This window comes from Apium graveolens, chromosome 8 (genome assembly GCF_009905375.1).
Source record: "Apium graveolens cultivar Ventura chromosome 8, ASM990537v1, whole genome shotgun sequence".
NCBI classification, from domain to species: domain Eukaryota; kingdom Viridiplantae; phylum Streptophyta; class Magnoliopsida; order Apiales; family Apiaceae; genus Apium; species Apium graveolens.
In genome coordinates, this window is record NC_133654.1 from 393,344 (window position 1) to 420,661 (window position 27,318).

The 27,318-nt window shown below is 37.1% G+C and overlaps 2 protein-coding genes across 4 annotated transcripts; one reads left to right on the forward strand and one right to left on the reverse strand.

The window, feature by feature from the left end:
• The first annotated feature begins 1,222 nt into the window (after window positions 1–1,222).
• Window positions 1,223–5,941, forward strand: LOC141678069 (inactive receptor-like serine/threonine-protein kinase At2g40270). 3 transcript variants are annotated; one of them, XM_074484276.1, is made up of 10 exons: window positions 1,257–1,285; window positions 1,571–1,783; window positions 2,232–2,370; window positions 2,763–2,834; window positions 2,930–3,073; window positions 3,164–3,304; window positions 3,605–4,065; window positions 4,286–4,476; window positions 4,562–4,694; window positions 5,188–5,941. In XM_074484276.1, the coding sequence occupies exons 2-10, from the start codon at window positions 1,696–1,698 to the stop codon at window positions 5,754–5,756; spliced, it is 1,938 nt and encodes a 645-aa protein (XP_074340377.1). In that variant the 5' UTR covers window positions 1,257–1,285; window positions 1,571–1,695; the 3' UTR covers window positions 5,757–5,941. The 3 variants fall into 3 exon arrangements, with proteins under 3 accessions (XP_074340376.1, XP_074340378.1, XP_074340377.1); XM_074484275.1 differs by having other exon boundaries at window positions 1,223–1,783; XM_074484277.1 differs by lacking the exon at window positions 2,763–2,834 and having other exon boundaries at window positions 1,223–1,783.
• A 2,626-nt stretch (window positions 5,942–8,567) lies between these two features.
• Window positions 8,568–10,958, reverse strand: LOC141678625 (U-box domain-containing protein 1-like). Its single transcript, XM_074484971.1, has one exon. It carries the CDS (start codon window positions 10,663–10,665, stop codon window positions 8,632–8,634), a length of 2,034 nt encoding a protein of 677 aa, XP_074341072.1. The 5' UTR covers window positions 10,666–10,958; the 3' UTR covers window positions 8,568–8,631.
• Between the last annotated feature and the right edge of the window lie 16,360 nt (window positions 10,959–27,318).

Genomic DNA, 27,318 nt, shown 5'->3' on the forward strand with positions numbered 1-27,318 from the left:
TTGACTAAAACAAAATTATATTACTAATCCAGACTAAAATTAAAAATAAAGTTATTTATTCTTTTCATCCCAAATTAGTAGTCATGCTCGAGTTTTACATGTAATTTAAGGTGTTTAGTATTTTATTTACGAAAAATAAAATTTTAAAAATATTTAACGGATATATGCGATCAAGACACCTTAAAATATGCGTAAAAGTCAAATATGACCACTAATTTGGGATGTAGGGAGTATTAGTTATATTTTATCGGAGTAGTGTAATGGGTCTCGAGTTAAAATAAAATAATAAATACAATAGATCCAATTACGAAAGTTATATTATTAAATTAGCCTGTTAAAAAATTTAAATTTAAATCGTAGATCGATATAAAGATATTGGATTAAAATAAGATAATATATAATAGTTTACCTTAAACTGGATCACTTATATAATACTTCTTATATCTCGTATCATGTGTCATGTTTTAACTAGTTTATAGTCAATTTTATCATATTTTAACACTAAATTATACTTAAAATATAACTAAATTGCACAACTGTATCATTATAAAATAGAAAAAATGACAAAAATACCTCTTTTTTTAAACTTTGTGACAAGAATATATTTTTTGAAATGTTGAGCCAAAAATACCTACCTAATACGCATTTTAAAATTGGGTATTACTAATACGCATTTTAGAAATGGGTAACTTGTATAAAAAAAATTAAATTTTTTTTTAAAAAAAAAATAATAATTATGGATACGCATTCGTGAGATGCGTATCATGTCTTTACAAAGCATGATACGCATGTCAGGAATGTGTATCATGATTTTACTTTTTTTTTTGTTTTCTTTTTTAAATAATATTCATTTGTCAAATGCGTAATAGCCTTACCCATTTTTGAAATGCGTATTAGAAATGTATTTTTGGCCATATCTTTAAAAAACGGGTATTCCTGTTACATTTTTTAAAAAAAAATTATTTTTGGCCATCACCCTTATAAAATATATATAATCCTTTTTAAAATATATTTTTCAATTTTTTCAAATTATATATAAATTTATCATAATTATTGTCAGAATTATTTGATTAGGTGATCGTATATTATATGAGAAGGAGAGAGTATATAAGGAATCTTGATATTTTTCTTTGAAATTACATGAGGAATTTTGTTGAAAAAATATTAAAACCTAGTTTGGGTAATATATTAAAAGAAAAAACAGATATAGGCCCACTTTATCAAGTATGACATTTGAAAGGAGGCAAACAGGGTGTTCGAGTTTACCTGAAAGAAGTGTCAAGAAGTAAAGTACTTCTTCTTCATCTCTCGGACGTTGCCTGAAATTCGCATCTCAACTCAACAAACACAATCTTTTTATCCTACTCTTTTACTCAGATCACCTATACATACACCGTTTTATTTATCTCTAGTCTTTTTTTTACTTCATTCTACGCGTTTTTTTTCTTTTCTTTTCTACACACTCGTTTTCACCTTTACCTATCACTATATTTAGTCCTCTATTATATTCATATAAGTATTATTATGAGTGACACGGGTTTGGTTTTGATCAGTGCTTGGTAATTTCCAGGTGGGTTTTTTCAGTGAGTCAAATGGATGGTGTTTTGTAAAGTTTGCATTGAAAATTTCAGTTTGATGAAGGTGGTGAGGTGAAAAGTGAAGAATTTTTATTGGATTTTGTTAGTTTGGTTTGTGATGGAGTTGTTTAGATTTTATAAGGCTTTGATGATGGTTTGTTTGGTTTATCAGAATTTGAGTCTTTCTTGGTCACTCAATCAAGAAGGTATGCTTGTTTTCTGTTTATGTTTATGTATGTGTATGTGTATTATGTGTTACATTTTTTTTTTGTCAGGGTGTGTTATATATTTTTTATTTGCATTAGATTTTAAGTGTAAGAGGAGGGAGAGTGAGGATTCGAAGTCATGACTCGAGTTCTTGAGCGACCAGGCTATCAATGAATCCTTAACAACGAATCCTTAACAATCATGTGTGTTCGGTTTGTGTCTGAATGTGTTTGTTTACTATAATTGTTGTTCAGTTAGTTTGGTTAATAAAAAATTGTGTGAAGATAATTTTTAATATCAGTTTGAGGTTTTAATTATGCTGTATTCTGTACAATTGAATATAGTGATTGTTTTTGTTAAATAGTCTTTTTACATTATTTCGATAAATGGAAATACTGAAGCATGTGAGCTTAGTATAAGAGTTGTAAGCTGTTTGTTTTCTTGCAGGTGTGTCATTGTTGAAATTCAAGGAGAGAGTGGTGAGTGATCCATTTGGGGCTCTGTTGAATTGGACAGAAGAAGATGGAGTTATTGATCCATGCTTGTGGTTCGGTGTTGAGTGTTTGAATGGAAATGTTGTTATCCTGTAAGTATATTTTAATTAAATTGCTGAATTTTGGTGTGTAACGTTTTTTTATGGTAAAATATTCACTGCATTGCTATAAAGATCTGTGTGATTGTTTCTCAGTCGTGGTATTCAAGCCTTGCCGTTGTGATTGCTGTGGAAAAAATCGTTACGCTTTAGATGCTTTTTCATAAAGAGACTTAATTTTATCGTTTGATGACCTTGTTTAAGTTGCAATTTCAAATATGGCGAGTGTCTATCCTATAGCAGACATGATGCAAGTCTGCACTTAAAAATTTTAAACAACCTGTTTTCTGTCAGCATCTAGTTCTTGTTGAGCTTAATCTTTTATTGCTTCCAATTTTTTTAATATCAGTGTTCTTAGAGTTATTAAATTCTTTTGCAATTGGCAGGAACCTTAAAAATCTCCGTCTTGGAGGAACAATAGCTCCTGATCTTCGGAATTTGGTTCATCTAAAGTCCATGTAAGTTTAAATTGGTTGTGTGGTTTGTACCGTGAGGAACTAGTTGGTACTTCTATTAAATCTTTTTAGATAAATTAAATCCTCATTTCTTGCAGTATCCTACGTAATAATTCCTTTTCCGGAGTTATTCCTGAAGAGGTTAAAGAGCTCAAAAAGTTGAAGGTTATCGATCTGGAGTACAACAAATTTGGTGGGGCACTTCCATCTGACCTTAATAATAATCTTCAATTTCCAATCTTGTAAGTCAAGATACTGAAACAAATTTAACTCAACAAAGTGCTTGCCTTCCATATCTGAGCTCACGATATCTTATTTTTAAACTAGTGCAGTCTACTAGACAACAATGAGTTTTCTGTTAGCATGCCCCCTGAAATTGATGAGATAAAGCTACTATCTAAAGTTCGAAGAAATGGGAAACGGATGTCTTGTAAGAGACCAAGCTTGTCATGCTGTGGTAAAATGGCCTCATGGTATGTTGGCACTGTAGGTTCATATCCCTCTTTTATGGGGTCTCTTATGTAGTGGGATATATATATGTACATAGACATATATAGTATAAGTAACTGATCTTATACTGATCTGAATTAAATCAGTGAAAATTGATAATTGAAGAAAATGATGGCCATAATTGTGAAAGCTTTTCCAATATTTATACTGTAAAGACCTTGTTCCTGATCAAAATTCAAAAATCTTACCACTTAAACATGGTATATTATCTCAGTATTTAATTAGCTAATTAGTTTGGTAATAGCTGCTTGTATTGGTTTCAGGAGAACTGCTGGTGGTGGACACATTATTCAGAGAAAGCTGCTAACAACCATGCCGAATTTATTCAACTGGTTTTCATCATCACCATCATCAGATTCTTTGTCGCCTTCTTCTTCGCCCTCACCTTCGCCCTCAATCTCGCCTTCTGCGTTGTCTTCACCCTCGCCTTCACCATCCCCTGCAACTTCAGCTGTTACAAGTACAGGACTTACTTCTCCTAGTGTCTTCCTATCTCCAACTTCACGTACAGAATCGGTAAACTCTTCTGCTAAGAGGCGCAGTACATCAGGCAATAGTTTGATGTCTAATCGGCATAGATTCCTAATCCTAGTTCTAGCCTTAGGCTGTCCTGCATTGTTAATTCTTTTGGCTATTGTATTATACTTCTGCCAAAGCAAATTATCTGCTGTCAAACCTTGGGCAACCGGATTAAGTGGGCAACTGCAAAAGGCTTTTGTAACTGGTAACCGCTATAACTTCAAATAAACCAAACTTGTGTTGTTTATATGTGAAATGCCTGCTCCTCAGTTGTCCGTTTATAGTAGAAATTATATTTCCTTTCTCACAGGCTAACAGTCCTTGTCATTTTGTTTTATTAAATGAACTATCTTGCATTTTTTAGTGAACTAGCGCATAATATGATCTTACCTGTATTTTATAATTTGCTTGTTGTTAAACCTCAGGTGTGCCAAAGCTTAAAAGGTCAGAGCTCAATGTAGCTTGTGAAGATTTCAGCAATGTGATCGGCTCTTCCTCAATGGGAACAATGTACAAAGGAACACTCTCCAGTGGTGTTGAAATAGCTGTTACTTCTCTTATATTGACATCTGCTAAAAATTGGCCCAAGAATTTGGAATCACAGTTCAGGAAGAAGGTACGTAATGAACTAAAATTAACTACATCATCAGTGTTTTAGTCCATGCATCTAAATCTTGTGGTTCACTTTATTTTCTTTTCAGATTGATCAATTATCAAAAGTAAACCACAAGAATTTCGTAAACCTTATTGGCTATTGTGAAGAAAAAGAGCCCTTCACTAGAATGATGGTTTTCGAGTATGCTCCTAATGGAACATTATTTGAGCATTTGCATAGTAAGTCTTTTTAACTGTAGCCTTTAGAATGGTGTGGTTCAATATTCAAATTTCATTTTTCCATTTTTATGTTTTGTTTTGTTCTATAATAATAAAATTATCTTTATCTTAGGAAGCTGATAGATCTCGGTACCTCTACATCTTATAAAATCCTAAATAATACTAATATTTATGAGAATTAAACAAGGTCTTTGTCTACTACTAGGCTCGAGTTTGGTTTGTTACCCGGACTGGGCTGGAAGTGTCCAATATGGATACGTATCCAAGTATCGGACTCGCCATTAATTTGAAAACTTTACATGATTTTGGCCTTAAATAAGTTTCCAAGTACCCATACCCATGTCCGAGTGTCAAGTGTTCGGCATGAGTACTCTAGGCAGAAATGAAGAGTTTGGTTTAGCAAAGGGCTTACGATACTGTTACCCCGAAATTCTGTTCCGTAATTATATATTTGCATTTTTTTAATGTATTCAAGCTCGTGTTGATCCTGCAGTAAAAGAAGCAGAGCACTTGGACTGGGGGATGCGGTTGAGGATTGCAATGGGCATGGCATACTGCCTCGAGCATATGCACCAGCTAAAGCCACCCATATCCCACAAAAATCTAAACTCTTCAGTTGTAAATCTCACAGAAGACTATGCAGCTAAGATATCTGATTTTGGTCTATGGACTGAATCAGCTGCAGCAACTGAAATGCAATTAAATCCAGAATCTAACGTCTATAGCTTTGGTGTTATACTATTTGAGATGATAACTGGTAAGCTCCCATACTTGGTGGACAGTTTATCACTTCAAGACTGGGCTTCAGAGTATTTGAGAGGACAACAACCACTTAGAGATATGGTTGATCCAATTTTGAGTTCACACAATGCTGAACAGCTTGAAAAGTTTGACAAAGTGATAAAATCTTGCTGCTGTCCCAATCCAAAAGAAAGACCGACAATGCAGGAAGTTACTGGAGCACTTAAAGATATAACAGGGATCGGCACTGATAGAGCAGTCCCAAAACTTTCGCCTCTTTGGTGGGCGGAGCTGGAAATAATGTCTAGTGAAGCAATTTAAGGGATGATGTTGATCTTGTAAGTAAACAGTCATATACCCTCTTTTTTTTCCATGTTTTGGTTTAATTTATGTATGAGGTTCACCAATGTACATATATTTAAGATGTAAATTTAGCTGATTTAAGCTAGTGAGCTTCTTTGCTGTTATGATTATGGAAAATAAAGCAAATAAATGTTCCTTTGCGACCCCTTTTTATCATTTTCAAAATTACTACATTTTTTCATTTCACATATACTTGGCAGGCCAGGCAAATTAGGATATGCTGTGTGATAAGGACCCTGTTTTCTTTAAAAAAAAAAAATCTCACATCCTATCCTATATATTTCTACATTACAATAAAATTATATATTGTGTGTATGACAGAACTGAACTATATGTTTGGTCTGGGTCAATACAAATTTATATTGTGCAACAAAGAGATCAATACCAAATTACAGTATGCAAGGACCTCGAGGATTGAAAGTTTTAACCAGATTACTAGAAATGCTAGAAATATATGATCAGGCAAATCTTGACAACTACACCAAGCTCATGAAGCTTATAAAAGTTGGAAGAACATCTTAAATGCTTGCAACTTAATTAAGTAGCTAGTCTTATGAACGTCTGTCCTAAGGTTCAGTATACTTCTACATTACATTTATGTATACATTCCCTGCACAAGCTTATACATTCAACATATATACCATCTTAAAGCTTTGATCAGAGTTTAAAACCTTGTCCTTATTTAAAATGGCAACTGCCTGTGAATTTGCAGTTTACATATATGCAATATTCCTAGTGTCTTCATTGTCCGTCTTCCCATCCATATCAGCGACCAATAGTACTAATGTCCTCTATTATGGTCCAAGCAAAGCATACGATTCTGTGAAGAATATAAATGTGGTGGTGGAATCAATGGTTTATTGCCAGAGATGTGAACTCGTCGGATCACAAAAATTTTCATATGATAATCCTATCAATGGCGCTGTCATTGGTGTTCTTTGCATCGATGTTGAAAATGATGTTAACTATTACTAAGACATTTGAAGCGAATGAGGAAGGGCACTTGTATGCAGAACTGAAGGGATTCGTGATTAGCAAAAATCAATTGACACTTCCTATTAAGTCATGCTTTGTGAGGCTTCTTTCATCCCCAAATGTTTATTGTGATTTTCCTACAAATGTGAATTATAGCAGAGGACTTGACGGTTCTGCTCTACGTTCTGAAAATTAGACTGTCTCTGGACAACATTATAAAGCTGAGGTTTATGCTGCAGGACAGTTTGTACCTATAGTTTTTAACCAAAATTGTCAATACTGTATAACTAAATCACAATTATATGATTTGAATGTGGAAAATAAGTATGACAATCTCATAAACAAAATGCACTTTGGTGCCAAGGATATCATATTTTTGGAGTTTGGTGGATTTTTTAAATTTTTAACATTTTGGTGGCAACTTCTAATATTTTTAAAGCAACAGAATGACTTGTGCAGTTCAAATTAGTTAGCTACATTAATTGACACGAAGGTGATCATTGCTTAGCAGTTGCATCGAAGTTTGTAGATCCAGTAGGATTGTGGTAAGGGCTCCTGATAAATTCTATTTTTACTTGTTCTGTTATATATTTCTGATTCATGCATAGCAACTAATGTAAAACCCATCCCGGAAGACTTTATGGATAGCGGAAGCTGGTTTTGGAAGTACCGAATGAAGGTCAGTCACATACAATAGCAAATGGTGGAGCTTTGAAAGACTAACCATTGATCACATCCCTGACTTTAAGTTATGAATCATAGTTCACAAATGAACTAGGAGTTTTTGAATCAGCCTGTCGATTCTCAGGGTTAAACAGAAGTTGAACCTTCATTTTTGTTTACTGTGGCAAGAGATTATTCAATAGCATATGACTGCCATCCTTGTTTGATCTAGACAATGCAGGCTGCTTCCGTTGTAAGTTGTAACTTTCCTGTAGAATATCTGTAAATCAATTGTCATCTCATCGCTAATAAGTGTATTATCTGTAAATCAGTTTCACGTCATGCACAAAAGTGTACGTTCAGCTCCTTTATCTCTTGTCACACTGATTTAAAGAATGGTTTAGTTTGAATCAGTGCAGTAGGAACCCTAAAATTGGAAAAGTAAAACATGTTGCCTGATTCTTTTCATTTTGTGTGCCATATTATAAAGTTCTTACAAAAGCCTTGGTGCTAATCTTCTTTCAGAATGGATGATGCGACGTCTCATTTCATCTTGAAGATCAAGCCACTAATTTTCCAGCAAAACTTTCGGATCATCAGGGATTTCTAATCTTCCCTTTGTTGTGTCTAATGCATTTTCTGTTCCTGTTATCAATCATTGCAGATGTAGTGAATCTTATGTTTTTCTTATAATCTAGTTTCATCAAAGCTTTAAATTTTAGGAGAACTTTTTGTTTATTGTTCTTGTTACAGGTCGTATAGAGTCTTTTTCATCTCTTGGTTTTCTGGCTTTAGGCTAAACATGTCTGCAGGCAGAATTTGTCTTTCTGATAGAATGTAAGATTATAACAATAAATTAGATGGCTATCAGAGCTGTTGCTATCAATATCATTTGCAGCAGAAAAAGATATTAGCAATTCAGTTCCAGCAATAAACCGGGAACTGCCCGCCGTTCTGCAATGGCTTATATTATAGTTTTGACTTTAATTGTACCTCTTTCAGAAACTAAACTGACTAGAGATGAATGATTAGATGAATATGAAAGCAGGTTAAATGATAGTGCAGCACAAATAAAGTTTCAATATACAATGAAAGTATCTCCATAAATTTACATTTCTCTCTCTCTCTCTCTCTCTCTCTCTCTTTCGGGTTTAGTTTTTTTTAGACTTAGTCGTCACTGTTATCTGACAGGATTTCAAGATTGAAAGCAACATCTATTGAGCAATCTAAGCAGCGCATCAGCCTTTCTTCGAGCTTTTAATGATCCATCAGCAGCCAAGCTTTGGAGAGATGGAATGCTTCTTGGATTCATTAATAATCTCCTTGCAACTTCCTCACCGCTATCTTTACAGAGGCCTAGCAGAAGTGTTATAGAATTTTCCTTGCCCTTGGGGGATCCATATCTCAACAAATCAATAAGAAGAGGCACCAATACTCTACTCTTCCTAATCTGCTCCAATCCTTCAGAGCACCCCAAAAGAAGTGCAAGCACTGCCAAGGCATCATCAGTTATACCTGCCTTGTCATCCATCAACAGATCAATGAGCAATGGAATGGCCCCGGAGACCACAACACTTGCCTTGTTTACATTATAAACTGCAAGGTTAAAAAGTGCCGTTGCAGCATCCCTCTTTCCCGCTGTAGTGCCATCTCCAAGGAGCTCCACTAATGCAGGAATTGCTTTAGGATGTGCGCCAATGATTACCTTGTAATCGTCTACCATAGACAAGCTGAAGATCGTTGCTGCTGCATTTTCTCTTGCTTCCATGGTTTTCCCCAATTGAAGTACATGTATTATGCTGTCAAGTGATCCTGCAGACATTATTAAAATCTTGTTGTTGTCGAATATAGAAAGGTTTAGTAGAGCAGTGACTGCATTCCCCTGAATTCTTGACTCATTGGAGCCTAGCAGTGTGACCAGAAATGGTATTGCTCCAGCTTCTGCAATCATCCTGCGATTTTCCATACCAGTTTTTGCTAGTAAACGGAGCTCATATGCAGCTTGTCTTTGGATGTCTGGTGATCCTGTTGCTAGTTTTCCCACTAGGAATTCTGCCGTCATCTTGACTGCATCACTTGCAGTTTTTGTGGCAGAAATATGATCAACGGCTTTCTCTTGTAAATCTCTCTTGCTACTGCTCTGATCCAAGTCAGAAGGAGATGCAGATTCAGCTATTGTTATATTATTCTCTTCACACCACTGATGTATGAGACTCTTCAGTGCATAATTCGGTATCAGTGCCATATGAATTAGTCTCTGGCCACTCTTAGGACATGTGTGATGCCCTGTATTTATCCATTGGGCAATTGAATTCCGATCATAAGTGTGCCCTGATGCTACAATCACCGGATCTCTCATCAAGTCTAGTGATATTGGGCAACGATACTCATCAGGGATGTTGAATGATGACTGAGATGATGAAGAGTGATCATGTTGCCAATTTGATGCTTGCTTCAGATACTCTGGGATTTTCTCTTTTTCCTCCCTGCTAAAAATCATGGATTTTGACGAAGAAATAAGAGACATTAGATTTTTGATGTTGGAAACAACTATAAGGCCACCTGTTCCTGCCTGCTTCTCTGCTTCAGCCTCAAGTTTTGAAATCTCTTCCTCAAAATCCAATGGACTTCTCACACCAATGCTGATCAATATCTGTTTCATTTTGTTAACATCAGTTAAACCCGTGTTTTTCTTGTTTCTGTCATTATAGCCGGCCATCATTAGGAAAAGCTCCTCCCTTCTCTGAATTTCTCGAGGTTCAACAAACAATTCAACCCTCTTTGCTTGCTTGCGAAGAAGCTCAACTTGCTCTTTCGTATCAGTTGTTATTTTAAGCAAGCTAAGAGGTAAGATATCTAACGCGCTTCCCATTTCTTTCACTGTGACATGATATTGATTTGAGATAAGATCAGTCTGCATGAGGTTCCACAACGCACTTCCTTCTTTGCAACCATCTATCAACATTTTCACTCTTCTGATCACAGAAAACAGTTCAGTGAGACACAAAATTGATGATGGTGGAAGGGGGGCATTAGTTTCTTGAATTTCTTGAAACAATGAAGAAAGAAGTTTCACCCTTCTTATCATCATTGACAGATTCTTAACCTGTACAACCGGAAACTTCTCAATCGATGCAACTTCATTAGAGATGTGAATCAGTGATTCCAGCAAAGGTCCAACTGGAAGAAAGCCTGAAGAAACCATAAGAGAAGGTAGAGTCATATCCATAAAGTATATAGCTATTCAGACTTCAGATTGACTTTATATTCATTGATCAGAGCAACGCTACGTTTAAACCTCTTGACGACATCTTCCATGTTAAAATATTGTCATGGACTATTGACTGCTTCTGTTTGTCCTGTTATTGTAGCTGACATCTTTGTTAGCTAGTTCAACAAGCCTGGTTTTCTGCCACTTGGAGGATGTAGCGGACTAGTTAAATTCTTCATCAATTTCATATTAGCATTGACAAAGCTTGCCTTTGATTGGTCAATAGCTTGTAAGAATGTGTTTGCAGCCCATTTATATTAAACTGCGAACAAGTATGTTGAATTTTATATTTGAAGACTTGAATGTTATGCTTGGACAGTAGCGAAAATGCGAAATGCATGGTACTGCAAGATTATTGCAAGTTGAGCGATCTTTTAGTATATTTTATGCAGCTGAACATTTTGTTGGTTTACCTCAGAAATCATCTGAGTCCTTACGGTCCAAATTATATCTCAATCACTGAAGTGAATCAGATTTATCTGTTTTACATTCACATTTCTCTGCAGTTGCTCCTTATCTGTCCTCCATTCACTGCCTAATGAAGAACAACAATTAGGACCGGAGGCAATAAAATATTAGTGCAGTAATTGAGCTCTTGTGCCACTTGCGGGAGGTCAATAATTCGACTTCTGATGTGTACGTGCGTAATTAATTAGCAAAAAGAACAATTTGAACTCGAGGAAGCATGTAACACACAATATATGTGTTCTGAAAATGATCCAATTTTTAGGTGTGCTACATTTCAGATACGCTCCCTTATTTGTACAGGACCAAACTATCATCTCGACTCTCTAAATCAGATACGTTCCCTTATGTATACTGGACCAAACTATCATCTAGACCCTTTAAATGTCACAGTTCTAATACTTTTCCAGCCTAGTAAACGCAAAAAAATTGGTCAGAAGTAAAGTTTGCCAGAAGTTGGTTAGGAAGCAAGGGTTGCTGTTTGCAGTTAATCTATTTGACATTACCTAATATGCATGATTTATGATTATTTAGTTCCACTAGTTTCGTACATTTTGTTTTTATTATTTTTGTAAAATTGGATTGCAAAATCTATTAGTATTACTATTGACTAATGATGATACCCCTATATTTACATTTGCACCGGTATCTTGCTTGGACTGTTCTTGCTGTCGCATTTCATGCTTAGACAACATACATCTACTCAACGTGCCTTCTAAAATAATATTGTATGTGAGTTGTGATTTGTGAGAGGACCAGTAGGAAATCGATATTATTCAAATCCACAATTATCAACTTAAAATATAACAATTACGTAAGGGGATCAAATAGCTTATATTTTAGGGGTGCATACTGACTTGGTAAAAGTCTCATACATTGATATAGTCTTATCTTTATTTTATTACTGGTTTTTAGGTTTAATGGAATAAAAATTGATTGATTTTTTTGCTTTCAAGTTCTCACCTTTTTTTGTAAAAGCAAAAAAAGTTATTGTCACATATATAATCTACTATTTATGAAGATTATCAAACGTTTAACTCTTTGAGAGAATTTAGAGCAAATTCAACAGCTTCTTTAAATATGGTCTTAAATTCAAATATAACGAATATCACATTAAATTACACTACAACAGTATTTCTCATACCTTATCTTTAAGGAAACACAAGTCATACCTTAGTGTAAATTCAACAATGTTGTAGTAAGTTTTTAATAAATATTATTACTTCCGTCTCCCTCAATTCTTTATGTTGGGGGACGGGGGCTCGGCACGCACTTTAATACTCTTATTAAATATAGTTACATAATTTTTTTTAATTTTTTTTTCTTCTAAATAAAAATATAATGTTCAAACTTTTATACAAAAAAATTTAAAAATAAATTACAGAAATATAATTTATAGTTGCCTTAAAATGCGTGTCAAGTATGTGAAAAAAAAACTGTAAAGAAATGAGAGGAACAAAGGTAGTAACTCTTAATAATTTAAGACATGATTTGAATTTAAACTCAAACAATCATCCTTATCTTCATTCCTTATTATTGTAATAATAATAAATTTGAATGAGATATGAAAGGAAAAGAGAAAAAAGAACTAAAAAAAAAAGAGATACATCAATTTTTTATTGATAAAAATGATATAACGGATAACTTAGAGCAACTCCAACAACTTGCTTATAAAGTATTCTTACCTAAAATTATAAGGATTCAATCAAAATTGGAACTCCAACATAAATATGTAGTAGTTCATCCTCCTTTGCTTCCTTAAATATAATGGATGTTTAATCATTCCTTATCTTAGTTTTACTAATTAAATATTCATTTAACTATTTTTTCACACTCTTTTTTTCACTCTTCTTTAAAAAATATGAATAGAATTTGAGTATAGTATTATAATAATAGTAAGGAACAAAAATAAGGATTGTTTTTGGAATTATGCTACCTTATAATGTCTTAAATAACTAGAATCCTATTAATTTATATTATTTTTAAGGAACACACGAGGGTAATGTTGGAGTTACTCTTAGGTTCCTTAAAGATCGTATATGAACGATGTATTTTAGTTATATAAGGAACCACTCTTATGGTGCAATTTTATGTCATATTCCACTTAAGAGCATTTTAAGAAAGCCGTTACACTTGTTCTTATATTATTTTTATATAAAAAAAATGGATTTCTCTATCTTCTTTTTAGTTATTTTCTCTTTCTTCCTGCCATATCTCATTCAAATTTATTATTATTATTATTATTATTATTATAAGGAATGAAGATAACGATCATTGTTGAAGTTAAAATTTAAAATCATGTCTGAAATCACTAGAAGTTAATATTTTATAATATTTATAAGGAACCTATTAGGATACTGTTGGACGTGCTCTTACTCCCTCCGTCGCATTTTAATAGTCCAATTTGTAAATTTCACACATATTAAGAAATATAAGATACAATGTCCATTTTCTCATTTTCACACAATAATATAACTTAATTGTTACACATTACATTAAATATACATACTTTAACAAAAAAATAAATATACACGTATATATATACACACACAAAAACTATAAAATAATGTGAATTTTAAATTTTTATAGAAGGACATTTATGAGTAAGGTTTTTTAGTTAATATTAAAACTATAAAATTTGCATAGGTTAAAGAACATGAAAAATATTTTGAGAAATTTTTATTTACAAAGTGGACAATTAGACAGAGTATCTTTCTAATCAAGAATTATGTACCAAGTATATCGAGATATGAGATTACACATATAAAAAGAAACATTTAGTCAAAAATACAAAAAGAAGGCAGATTAAACATACTTTCTGAGTCAAATTATCAATAGAGGAAACAAACAAAGAAACAAAGGAACTCTCTAGATCAAATTATGAAATATTGTATCCCTTCCCAAAAGAGTTGACTCAGTTGGTTAAAAAGAGAATAACTATCCTTTTGATCACATATTTAAATCCTCTGGGAGGAGAATTTATAAATATGCCTCGTGAGTCGGAGTTTGTCGCTTAAATGCGGTTTACCTTGATTCACATGGTTTGCAGGCTATTGCGTGAACCTGTGGGGTTTACCCAGTGTGCACCCGAAAAGAAACGGTTGCGAGTTTTTTACGATAAAAAAATAGTGTATTATTTCTTAGCCAAAAAATTATACTTTACTAGTTTAGAGTTTTACAAATCTTAATTAAAACTGGATAAGATAGTGGATTATATATACTATCAAATAAAATTTTAAAATAATGATCAACTTAAAATTCAATTTTAATAGTTCAAAATACTTGTGAATGGGAAGTCCTTCCAAATTATCCATCGGGTACGCAGGTTAATACCTTTAAAGGAATGGGGTCTACCACTTATAGTCTCACACATCATTTCTCCCGCATGCATAGAGTGAATTACTATTTACTAACTTGGAATGAATAGTGTTATAGGGAGAATTTCGTATAACAATGTTGTGGAGGTTAATGGGCGGAACAAAGATCAAGGACAGTGTTTGAGGGCGGAGGAAGGTTGTTTGGTGGTGGCTGAGCTTGTATGTGGACTCCTTAAGAAAGAATAGGGTTTGTTATTCTCTATCAAGTGTCGACTCATGTCTCATACAAGTGCCTACGTACCCTATTTATAGGGATCAAGCCTTACGTAGTTCTTGGGGAACAAGTCACGTAGGCTAGGGTTAGGACTCTTCAGCCCGTGCAGCCCAAGCCCACGATAAAGTCAGGCCTTCAGCCAATTAGTCACGTAAATCTCGATCGGCTCCACACGCTTCCTACAATCTCGCGGCATCTCCGCAATCCTTCCCGTGATCGTAGGAACAACCCGTGTCGACCCCGAAATCTACGAGCAACTCAGTCATCTATGAGTCACTTTCCATGTTGCACACAAAGTCTTTCGATGCGGTCCGGCCTGGTCACCTCGGCCCGCACCGCCTTCAAATAATAAATATAATGTTACCTCTGTTTCTATAAGATGTGGGCTCATGAGCTCAGCCCGCGTATGGGCAGCTAAGCCCACCTCGCATGAAGGCACCTGAGCCCACCTCGCGTGGGCACAACCGAGCTCAGCTCGCATATGAGAGCCCAAATGACAAATATGAGCTCACCTTACATGTGTGAGCCCAGCTCGCATGTCCTCACTTGAGCCCAGCTCGCATGTTTGAGCCCAGCTCTCATGTCATGAGCCCAGCTCGCATGTAAACTCAGCTCGCATGTTACGAGCCCAGCCCGCATGTGAACCCAGCTCGCATGTTGCGAGCCCAGCCCGCATGTGCTGCCCCAAGTCATATAAATCCATGGTTCTAGCCCACACACAAGAGTCCAGCTATTTAGTGCACCCACAGGGACCTGTTTAGGGTCCATGGCCGAAAGCGGGCATAACAACTACCCCCCAAAATTCCTGGTCGCATCTTGAGGCTAGGTATTTTCTAATCTTTTTATGGCCTCGCAAGTGTGAGCCCACCAGGCCGCACCAAGCCGCCTCGCGTGTCTCGCCTCGCATGCCTTTCATCTTTGCATTCATTTTGACAGCCGTTGGACAGCTGGCGTGGGGATTCGTGTCATCTTATGAGATAACGACACGTGTCGCCTCCTCCTTTCTCTCTCCTATCCCCTATAAATATGTGAGATTTCAATTCATTTCTCACATTTCCAAGAACACTTCCTGAATTGCTGCTCAATTTGCTCAAGGATCTACCACGGCGAAGATTATCATTTCAACAAGAACCGTCTACCAGCGGCGATATTCTCCGGGACCAGATTCATCAGGATCTTCATACACCTCTCCCACAGGTACTCTTCGATTCGAGCCCGTTTTTTATTCATGCTTTATTCACGCACACCATGCGAGCACACACCACCTGTTCGATGCGAGTTCACACACAACCACAACGCGCGATGCGAGTCCTTTTGCTCGTTTAGATACTTAGGTGCGATCCCGTGTGAGATGTGAGGACACTTAGGTGCGATCCCATACTTGTTTTTTTTTTTTTTCTTTTTTAGGGCCACACACTAATTTTCACCATCTTTTACAGATGTCGAGTGCGTCTTCAGCCCGCTCCTATGGATCATCTCGCTCTTCCTCGAGCCCGGCTCGCACCTCTGCTAGCCCGGCTTGCTCTTCAGCTACTCCATCTCCATTAAACCAATACCCTCCTGAGCAGCGAGGCTCCAAGGACTTCCAACGCGAGCTGACCTCTCTTTCTGGTCGTCTTAGCCAACCTATCTCTCCCGGCTCGGCTATCACCCCTCAAGGGGCTTTGAACATTGCCAGAGTTGAGAACTCGATGCGAGCAGCTGGATCCGGCTCGCTTGATATTCACCTCGACCCGAACCCTGAGGATTTTACCAGGGAGAAGAATATATATAATTGGAGAAATAGGCCCGTGGACCTCTCTCATATTCCAGCCTCCCTTGGGGTAGAAGAGCTGCTAAACCGCGAGCCTGCTCCCTTGGATAAAGACCGAGCCGAGGAGATTTTAAGAGAAATGGCTGAAGAGAGGGCAGCCCGTCTGAGGCAAGCAGCAGCTAACCACCTCGACCCCATTCACCTTGACTCAGAATCAACTGACAGCGACCTGGGGAGTGCATACTATGACACCAGGAAGAAAGGAAAAGAGCCTGTAGCTGCTGAATATCCCATCCTGGGACTCGAGGGTGAAGAGGACGGCTCGCATTGGTCCTATGACTCTCCTCAGAGCGAGGAGGTGGCAGATGTTACAAGTCAGTACAAGATTTGTAACTATAATTATGCCCCCGCGGCCTCTCCTGAGCCTTATGTGCCTCCTGCCCAGCCCGAGCTCGAGGGTGAGATTGTTTTCAAAAGGCAGATCATTCCTGATGGGGAGGAGAGCTCAACTGCAAACGAGGAGGTTAAGGTGCTCGCTTACCGCGACCTGCCTACCTCGCTGACTCAGAAACATCTGGCCGAGCACATTGAGCAGTTTCAGCTCGAGGGCCATATTGTCTTGCCCCTACCTCATATGAGATGCTATAGATTCAATCACTCGGAGAATGGAGGCAGGGTGCCTCTCATGGTCTTGTCCACCTTCCTATTAAGGCTGGGAATCTCCTCTCCTCTTCATCCCTTCATCAAAGATGTTTGCGAGTACTTCCAGCTCGCACCCCTTCAGATCAATCCAAATGGATACCGGGCCGCCCTCGCATTGTACATCATGTACCACAAATGCGGGTACCCTTCTCTAACCGCGAGGCAGCTGGGTTACTTCCTCCATTTGAAGCATTCTCCTAACGACTTTGGATATTTCTACTTCTCTGTCTGGCCGTGCTTCAACAAGAAGAACCTCATCCACAACGGGCCGAGCAACTCAGGGAAGTGGAAAAGCCCTTACTTCTATATCCACGAGGTGCCTCGAGTCCAGACTCATTTTTATTATAATCCATGTAAGTTTTCTCCTGCCCGCTCTCGTCTCTTCTACCATAGCTCTTTCCTTTTAACAAGAATTTCTTTCATCTCCAGCCACCCCGCCTCGCACTATCCTTGTGGGACATGAAAAGATAAACGCGGACAGTCTTCTAAACCTTCCTAAGGCGGACCGGGACATCCGAAAACTCATAACGACCTTCAATCTGGTCGCATGTGGGTTTTTGAAGGAAGGAGTGAGGCTGACTCCTCAGAAGAAATCTAGGAAGAGATCCAGAAAAGGTAAGAATATCGGGCCCGCACGTCCGGGCCTGGATGCTCGCATGCGCGAGCTCGTGTGCTCACTTTTCCTGCATGCATCTTGTTTCACATCGCACTTTAATTCTCCGTATTTTTCACCTGCTCGCATTACTTCTTTCCTTTGCATCGTGCTGTGACTAATCTATTGCTTTGTTGTTTTCTTTTTCAGAAATGGCCATCTCCCCTATTCCCTTCATGGAAGAGGCTGAGCAGGCTGCGGCCTCGGGCCCAGTTCAGCCCGCAGCTGCGAGCACAAGGGCTCGATCTCAGGCCAATCCTCCGGCCCGCATGACTACTCTCTCCGAGCATCTCAAGGATTCAGGGCCCTCTCCTCGACTAAAGAGACATAGAGGTAAAGAAGGAAAAACTGGCGAGCCTGAGCCAAAGAAAACTGCTCCCTCTGATGCTCCTCTTCCCTCTTCTTCTTCTGCCAATGCGGTTGCGACCACATTCGGCCGGCTCGCCCAAGGTCACATCAGCGAGCAGGATTTAAAGGATTGGTCTTCTTCTGCTCTCGAGGTTAACCAGGATGCACTCTCCCGAGCCGCGGCCGAAGTATACTATCGTCAGTTATCTAAGGCTCGAGAGATGCGAGCCCTCAGCCAGACCAACACAAAGCTCGAGGCTAAAGTCAAGTCCCTTCAGAGTAAGGTCGCTGAGCACGGGCAAGAGAAAGTTACGCTGGTGAACAACTATAATCAGAAGATAGTTAACCTGAACGCTGCTCACGACAAGGCCCTAAGGGAGCAGAAGGAGGCTCATGACCTGGCTGCTGAGGCATGTAAGAAGGAGAAGGATGCCCTCGAGGAGAGGGTGCTCGAGCTGGAGGGATCAGTTTCTGCCCTGACCGAGGGCCGTGAGGCCGCCCTCGCTGATGCTAGGAACCTGGGGGCCAGGAATTTCATGAAAGTCTTTATGAAGAAGGTTCCTGACTTCGATTGGGCGGCTCTGGGTGCGAGCACAGCGAGGCATGCTGACAAGTTGAAGCTGGAGATGGAGAGGGATGCCCAAATTGCTGAGGAGGCTAGGCTCGCGGCCGAGAAGGCCCAGGTCGCTGGTGAAAATCGTGAGGGAGCAGAGGCTGATAACCCTTAATGTAATTTTGATTAGAACTAGACTTTTGACTGGGTAAGCGGGCACCCCTCTCGCCTCGCGCTTGTATTTGAAATATTCTGCCTCGGGGCATAACTTATTTAACTTTTGTTTGTATAAAATGTCTAAGTTTTTTGTATAAAATGTTGTTGGAGGAATTTCGTAACAACACGAAATCGGAGGGTTGCTGAAATATTAGAGCAATTTGTGTGTAGTTGTGAGATTAGGGTTTATGAAAAAGAGAGGCTGGACTTGGGCGGTGTCTCGATTTGTCTCGTTGTATCGGATCCCTTTGCCAAGATGCCTGCGTACCAATTTATATTGGATCAAGCCTACGCAGTTCTGTGAAATTTGGGCTTATCCCTAAGAGACTTTAGGGATAAGTTTCGTTAATGTGGTAATTACCGATTTTATCTGATTTAATTTGAGCGTTGTGATATCTTCCTGATTTGAAGAATATCGTTGAGAGATATTTTCCGTTATTGATTTATTGAGATTGATTCTTTCCTCGTTTCGGAGAGAGGATAACTTGGGGCTTAAGCAATTAATTATTAGCCGTAATTAATAATTAACAAATTACGGAATTATTAAAAAGTATTTGCCATGCCAAAACGTGGCATAACAACTACCCCCCAGTTCTTCAGTGTAGCTTGCTGCAGTGGAGAACTAAATATTCTTCAATCGCTGAAACAACTAAAAATCGGAGTTTAGTAAATAACATAGAGCACCTTCGTGCTCAAAACAATTATGCGAATGCACGTACGAGACCATGCAAGATCCGAAAAAGATACATATTTCCCTTGTTTGTGGTTGTGCGAGCACAAATTTATAAATCCATTGCGAACAATGATGTTAAGTTGGACCTTGACGTACACACTTCAAGATATATATAACAGTCGATTGTAAAATTGTATTATTGAGGTGAACTGCTAGTATTATATGAATGTAACAAGATCAACAAACATGCCTTCAGCAAAAGATAAGACGGAACTCCCGACCTTCAATCTCTTTCTGTACTTAAGATAAGGTGAGCTCGCACCTTGAATCTCTTTCCATACTTGAGATAAGGTGAGCTCGTACCTTCAATCTTTCCGTTTGTAATCTTTCTGCCTATCTAGGCGCAAGGTGTCAACAATACAAGTTCACAATCGGTAGTGTATATCATTCCAAGTGGTTGTCTCAGCTACCAAACATAGCAATTCCCATTCACAAGTTTGAAAATATTTTTCGACATATATGTATTATCGCGACAGTATATGCAAAATATTTTAAACGCAATTCAAACATAATAAATATGCCAATTTAAAATTGTCACGATATTTATTTTTCCCAAAAATAATGCTCTTTCTTAAATATTTTCCCAAAATTATGCATCTCGCATATATAATTTATTTTTCCAAAAGATGCAGCTCGTACGATCTTCTAAAAATCCACAATTCTCTCAAATAAATATCTCGTACGATTTTTTCCCAAAATATGTGTGTCGTCCAAAATTAAGATGACGCAATAATTTTACAATCATAAAAATATGTGACTCGCACGAATTTTATCACTAAATATTTTTCTTATAAAAAATTAGAAGAAAAACATAATATCTATGCATTCATCACGTAATAATAAATTTGCAGAAATAAATCAGGAGAAGAAAAATCTTATCTTTATTTTCCGCTTCTAACAGGCTGTGAATTTCCGAGTGTCACCATTTTTCTATGGTGCGTTTTAGTGTTCCTCAAGTTTTTTGTCCTTTTCTTTTTCCTGCTGGCCCCGCAATCTCAACATGACATGTTCATTCGTCATTCTTTTTACTCCATGGTTGCTTCCCTTTTTTTTATTTCTCCTTGTCCGCGCGTGTATATTACCTTAACAAGTCCGTCCGCGTGTGACTACAAACGCCTGATCGTTGGGTTTTCTTAAATGCCACGGGTCGCTCCATGTTAAATATTATTTTATTTTTTTTGCCAAGTTTGCATGCCGCCGCTGGGTCTTGTTATTCATCATGAGACTGCCTTTGCTGCACCATGTTGCACCGCCTGGACTCCGCTGAATTGTGTGTTATTGTACATCCATATAGGATATATCTGCCACGAGCCCCTTTTTTTTTTCACCATCGGTAATTGACTATCGATCCCCCATTGTATGGATGAACCATAAACCCACGAGTTTTGTAATATTATTCGTCCTCCTCGAATAATAAACCCCTCCTTCTAGCGCCAAATGTTATAGGGAGAATTTCGTATAACAATGTTGTGGAGGTTAATGGGCGGAACAAAGATCAAGGACAGTGTTTGAGGGCGGAGGAAGGTTGTTTGGTGGTGGCTGAGCTTGTATGTGGACTCCTTAAGAAAGAATAGGGTTTGTTATTCTCTATCAAGTGTCGACTCATGTCTCATACAAGTGCCTACGTACCCTATTTATAGGGATCAAGCCTTACGTAGTTCTTGGGGAACAAGTCACGTAGGCTAGGGTTAGGACTCTTCAGCCCGTGCAGCCCAAGCCCACGATAAAGTCAGGCCTTCAGCCAATTAGTCACGTAAATCTCGATCGGCTCCACACGCTTCCTACAATCTCGCGGCATCTCCGCAATCCTTCCCGTGATCGTAGGAACAACCCGTTCGACCCCGAAATCTACGAGCAACTCAGTCATCTATGAGTCACTTTCCATGTTGCACACAAAGTCTTTCGATGCGGCCCGGCCTGGTCACCTCTGCCCGCACCGCCTTCAAATAATAAATATAATGTTACCTCTGTTTCTATAAGATGTGGGCTCATGAGCTCAGCCCGCGTATGGGCAGCTAAGCCCACCTCGCATGAAGGCACCTGAGCCCACCTCGCGTGGGCACAACCGAGCTCAGCTCGCATATGAGAGCCCAAATGATAAATATGAGCTCACCTTACATGTGTGAGCCCAGCTCGCATGTCCTCACTTGAGCCCAACTCGCATGTTTGAGCCCAGCTCTCATGTCATGAGCCCAGCTCGCATGTAAACTCAGCTCGCATATTACGAGCCCAGCCCGCATATGAACCCAGCTCGCATGTTGCGAGCCCAGCCCGCATGTGCTGCCCCAAGTCATATAAATCCATGGTTCTAGCCCACACACAAGAGTCCAGCTATTTAGTGCACCCACAGGGACCTGTTTAGGGCCCATGACCGAAAGCGGGCATAACAAATAGTATACATAATGAATAGTATACGTAAAATGCTAATGCGTACGGTAAATAAAATAAACAGTAAATTATTAATGTGTATAGACTAATAAAGATTGATGATTGTGTACTCCATTGATGAGACATGGTAAGAGTGATGCAGCTGACTCACATAATAACAAATTTCAGAAGTCGGTTATATAACAGAATTGCCAGCTCCTCTGAATGTGGGAGAATCACAAGTGACGCAAATATTTTTTGCTCCTATAAAGAATTCTAATATCTTTCTCTCTCAGAGGCTAGAATGTAAGCTAGAATAGAAGATGTAATTAGTAGATAATCGGGGGATATGATGTTCAAATCAGGTAGATTTTAATCGTTTTATTTTATACAAGATTCTCTGTTATTGTAAGATATTCTTTAATAAAATCTGAGAATTGTTAGATGATATCGAAGCATATGAGTTACGATTAAGTTGAAATTCAGTGATCTTCGCCATTAAATTTAATAACCGGATATATCGTGTAAGTATTTTTGCTAATAAATAATTAATATATGTGTGCAGTATCTGTTCTATTAATTAATTGTTAAGTGTTAAATATGTTTGGATGTTTAAAAATATTATTAATTGAGTATTTTAATTTTTATATGTCCAAAATAAAATATAGATAATTTTCATATCTTCCTAATTATTTTTATGTTAATTTATGAATTTATAAGGATCATATGAAATTTATAAAATCTTTTTCCGGGTATTTAAAATCTATTTTATAAAAACGGGAACCAAACGACGTCATCCGTTGTTACGTTTTTGGAACCCGAAACTCTTCCGAGAACTCCTTCCTAACCTAATTGTAATATTCCGAGCATATTCCATGTTTCGGCTTTTTCGATCCGGTGTACGGTTTGTCCTGCGCGGGTCCCGACGCAACATTTTCGATACAATATTCGTTTCGGTAAATCAATAAAACTCATATTTTCGATAAACGGGATCTTTTTATTAAACTATCTCAATTATCACCTCGTAGTACGTGTAACCAGGCGCTGAGACCAAGACCGCAGTACAAATTATACTGATCTGGATAATTATCCCGAAAACCGATACCGTTTGGATTAGTCTTTATAAATAAACGTACCGTTTTATTTGCGGAATGATCCAACGGGATACTAATTTTCCGTAATTATAAATAGCCTTTTACCGTATTTTATTTCGTATCAAAATCATTTGCAGACAGATAATTATATAATTTTCCAGAGAAAAATCTTATATTCATATAATCTTTCGAGAATCAAACAAGATTTTGGAGGTGTTATTGCATTCAGTTTGGAAAGCTCGAGTAACCAATCTGAAGGTTTTGAAGAGCTCTACCAGATTTTGTGATCCATACACATCCAGAAATCAAGGTTTATTTTCTATATTTTTATTTATTTTCGAATTAATTTTATTAAAAATATGAATTTTTGTTCGGATGATTGTTTGTATGATTTGATGCTTGTATATTGTAGAGCTTGTTTTCCTGATAATTTTGATATATTATATGACTGATTTGGAGTTCAATAACATGTTAAAATTGAGTTTGATTTTCGAATTTTGAAATTAGGGTTTATAACCCGTATGAATGTTTTCAATTGAAATTTGGGGGGGGGGGTTTGATTTAGGGGTTATTAGCTGTTGATTTATAGTGAATTATGTTCCTTATGAAATTTGCAATCGATTGGTATATAGCTCGTTAACAGAGGATATCTGAATCGAAGGGAGTTGTGTTTTGAAGATTTGCGATGTTCGCCGGAAACCGGCGATGTTCTTGGCCGATTTCCGGCCAAGTCTGGGGTTATTGATGTATTTTGATTACATGTATAGATTCCTGGTGATATGTAGTTTAATTCTGGAGCTTGTGGTGGTATGACTGTACCTGGATCGCCTCCTCCGGCGAGACAGGGTATTTTCCAGCGAAGTTCGACGGTGAACTTTGCAAAATTGCATTTCAGTCCCTGAGGTTTTGAAAACGAAACAGTTGGGTCCCTGAGGTTTCCAGAACTTGCAAATTTTGGATTCCTGTTTTAAAAATATTCAAAAATCATATTTCCTATTTATTTTAATTATAAAAATTCGATTTTAATTTCTGAAAATTCGAAAAATTATTATTTTAATTCCAAAAATTATTTTTAATTCAAAAATAAATCTGAATTAATTAGTTAATTAATTTCAGTTAATTTTTAATTGATAAATTAGTCAATTAATTCGAAAATTAATTGATTAATTGATTTAATTAATTATTAATTGATTTTATTTAATTATTTAATTAGATTTAATTATTTAAAAATGATTTAAAAATTCCGAAAAATAGTTTCGAGCTTTAAAATATTATTTTAAATTATTTTCAAGGCTCGATAAATATTATGAAATTGTTTTAAAGCCAGAATTGGCCAACCGAACCCTATTTACTACTTCGAAATTGATCCAACGACCCGTTTTAATTCCGAAAAATGTTTTAAAAATCATTTTAAATATCAGAAAGCTTGTTTATGACCCGAGATTTATTTATAAATGATATATTATTGATTATGTGACGTGCTATGTGTTATATGTGACTTGTTGGTTGACTGTCGGTCTATATATTCGTTGTTTACTTGTTTATATCATAACTTTCAATCCGTTAATTGGATTTGGGTAAAACGAAGGGTAGATAGAAGTATGTGTCGAATAGAATCGTATGAGTTAAATATTGATAGATGCTTATGATATGTGAGCAGAAGAGGCAAGGCGTAGGAAAGGGAAACGAATAGTCAAGGAGTAAGACAGTGGTGATTGAGAGCAAGTGCAGTGTAGTAAGCTAGTACCAGGCAAGTGTTCTGAACTTTCTCGAGATATTGTAGTAATTGATAATCATGTTTTATATTGCAAGTACTTTGAAGCACTGAACCCTAAACCTTGATTCCAGTTATTGATCTTGAGCCGTAAACCTGATTTTTTCTAGACCATTGATTGTTGTATACCCAAATACGAACCTCAAATATACGATACCTCTCCACAAATACATACAAACTAAATATTAAACACTGAACCAAATTGCTTACACATTCAAACCATTGTATCTTATGCTTTGAAAGACCAAATCCTTGGAACCCTGAAATGTTGGTTCCTTTGTTATCCAATTCTCTTACTACCTAACAGCCAAGCTTTGGAAATGCCATATTGATCCTTATACAGATTGAGACCATTTTCATTATTGAACGTCCAATGTTGTTAATGATCCTGTTTATTGTTTAATACTGCTTATTCTGTTATTCTGGTAGAATTGGATTGTTTTTATAAAATTGTGGACCAGATTCGTGGTCAGACCATATAATGGTCAAGTTAGGCCAATGTGTGCCTTGGATCCAGTTGTTAGAGTAGTGTTGTGTGCTTTGCTCGGGGTTAGTGCGTGACTGATCAACAGCCTAACCTTGGTTTTTAAAATGAAAATATAATATCCGATTCTAAATCATAATCCATTGTTCACTTGATATCATAACCACATTTACCTGATGATCATTATTCTCAGTTTTGTCATTGTGACTTGCTGAGCTAGTTAGCTCATTTGTGCAATGTTGTTTATATTCTTTCCAGTTAAAAAGGAACCGGTTGGTACCGAGGATCCCCAGTCCAGCGCGAGAGCTAGGGGTTCAGGTTGATCGAGCTAAGATAGTAGGCTTCTTTTGGGATAATTTGAGTTTGTAAAAGTTTGTAATAATGTTTAATACTCAGTTCTGAGTTTGGAATAGTTGGGATTTGAACGTTTGTAATATAAGTAGGTGTGTTTGGCTTGTGTGCATACTTTAACCTGTTGCGGTCCATGGTAGTTGGTAAGTAGGGTCACTGCATATTAATATTATCTTTGTCATTGTTATAAGCAGGTTATTAATAAGGTGTGTGTGTGGACCCAAGCTTCTGACCCGGGTTTGGAGGGCGCCACATTAAAGATGAGCTTTCTTGAATCTTTCACCGTTTTTCATCGATTTTGTTAGGTCACACTTTCACTGTAGAGGGGGTGAATACAGTGTTTATTACAATCAAATCAAACTTCAAGAACTTATGTAACAGAAAACAAACTTTATTTAAACAATAAACTCTGTTACAATCTGGAACTGTTATCTCTCAGTGATGAACAAAATATCACGAGAGCTACTAGAGTTATATTAAATAATATTCTCGATAATGATAACACTTCTTGTGTAAACTCTATTTCTGTGTTTATATACTACACAGTTACAAGATATTCACTAATTGATATGGAATATAATTCTGCTTCCTAAAATATATCAATCAGATATCTTCTATTCCAAGTATTCCATTCTTCACAGAATTCCTTCTTCATGCATATCTCTTCTTATGTTTATCTTGATCTTCTTAACTTTAATCAGCTACTGTCCTTATCTGATCGTCCTTCAGCACTTAAGTTCTGATATCTATCTCCTGATAACATAAGTACTGATATCCCTTAAGTTCTGACTTCCAGTATAAGTACTGATCAGTTAAGTACTGATTTGTTCTGTTCAAATAAGATCTGAAATCTAAACATAAAACATATTAGCCATGACATTATCAAATATATCTAACAATCTCCCCCAACTTGTAAATTAACAAAATATACAAGTTTAACAGATATTTGATGATGTCAAAAACATTAAGTACAAATGCATGAGAAATAGACAAGATAACTACAACTTACAGTCCTTAAAGTTTTTACCAATTCAGCTTCTGATAACAACTTCAACCTGTATAAATATCAGAATTTAAGCAGTTGTAGATCTTTGACTTGGCTTCATCATTTTCTGATCTCTCTGATGTCAGGAGTTGTTCTGAGATAATTCTTCAACAAACATTTCTCAGCATATCTGAGTTCATCAATCATTCTCCGTTTGACATCTTTAAGCTCTGCAGTATCTTCACCAGTTTGAAATATTGCAGCTCTGAGATCATTAACCTTTGCTTTTCCCAACTCCCGATCTAGTCTTATGACATAAGCTTTATTAGACTCTAGATTGAATTCAAGTCCCTTAATACCAAGATATGTTCTGATCTGTGCAGTATTAGGCTTCATATCAACAATATCACCATTGTGATTTCTGTACTTTGGAACATATCTGCTGTCAGACTTAACAGAATAAAGTCTTTTCTGTCTCTGAATCTGTTCCTTTAAGTAGTTTGCAGCAGTCTCTGTTATTCTGTCATCCACTTGAAGTAAGAA

Bases quoted from the DNA above. Each gene is read 5' to 3' on its own strand.
- LOC141678625 (XM_074484971.1), bottom strand. From the start codon at position 10,665: ATGGATATGACTCTACCTTCTCTTATGGTTTCTTCAGGCTTTCTTCCA.
- LOC141678069 (XM_074484275.1), top strand. From the start codon at position 1,696: ATGGAGTTGTTTAGATTTTATAAGGCTTTGATGATGGTTTGTTTGGTT. The intron at 3,305-3,604 runs GTATGTTGGCAC...TATTGGTTTCAG, and splicing joins TGTGGTAAAATGGCCTCATG to GAGAACTGCTGGTGGTGGAC. The intron at 4,477-4,561 runs GTACGTAATGAA...TTTTCTTTTCAG, and splicing joins AATCACAGTTCAGGAAGAAG to ATTGATCAATTATCAAAAGT.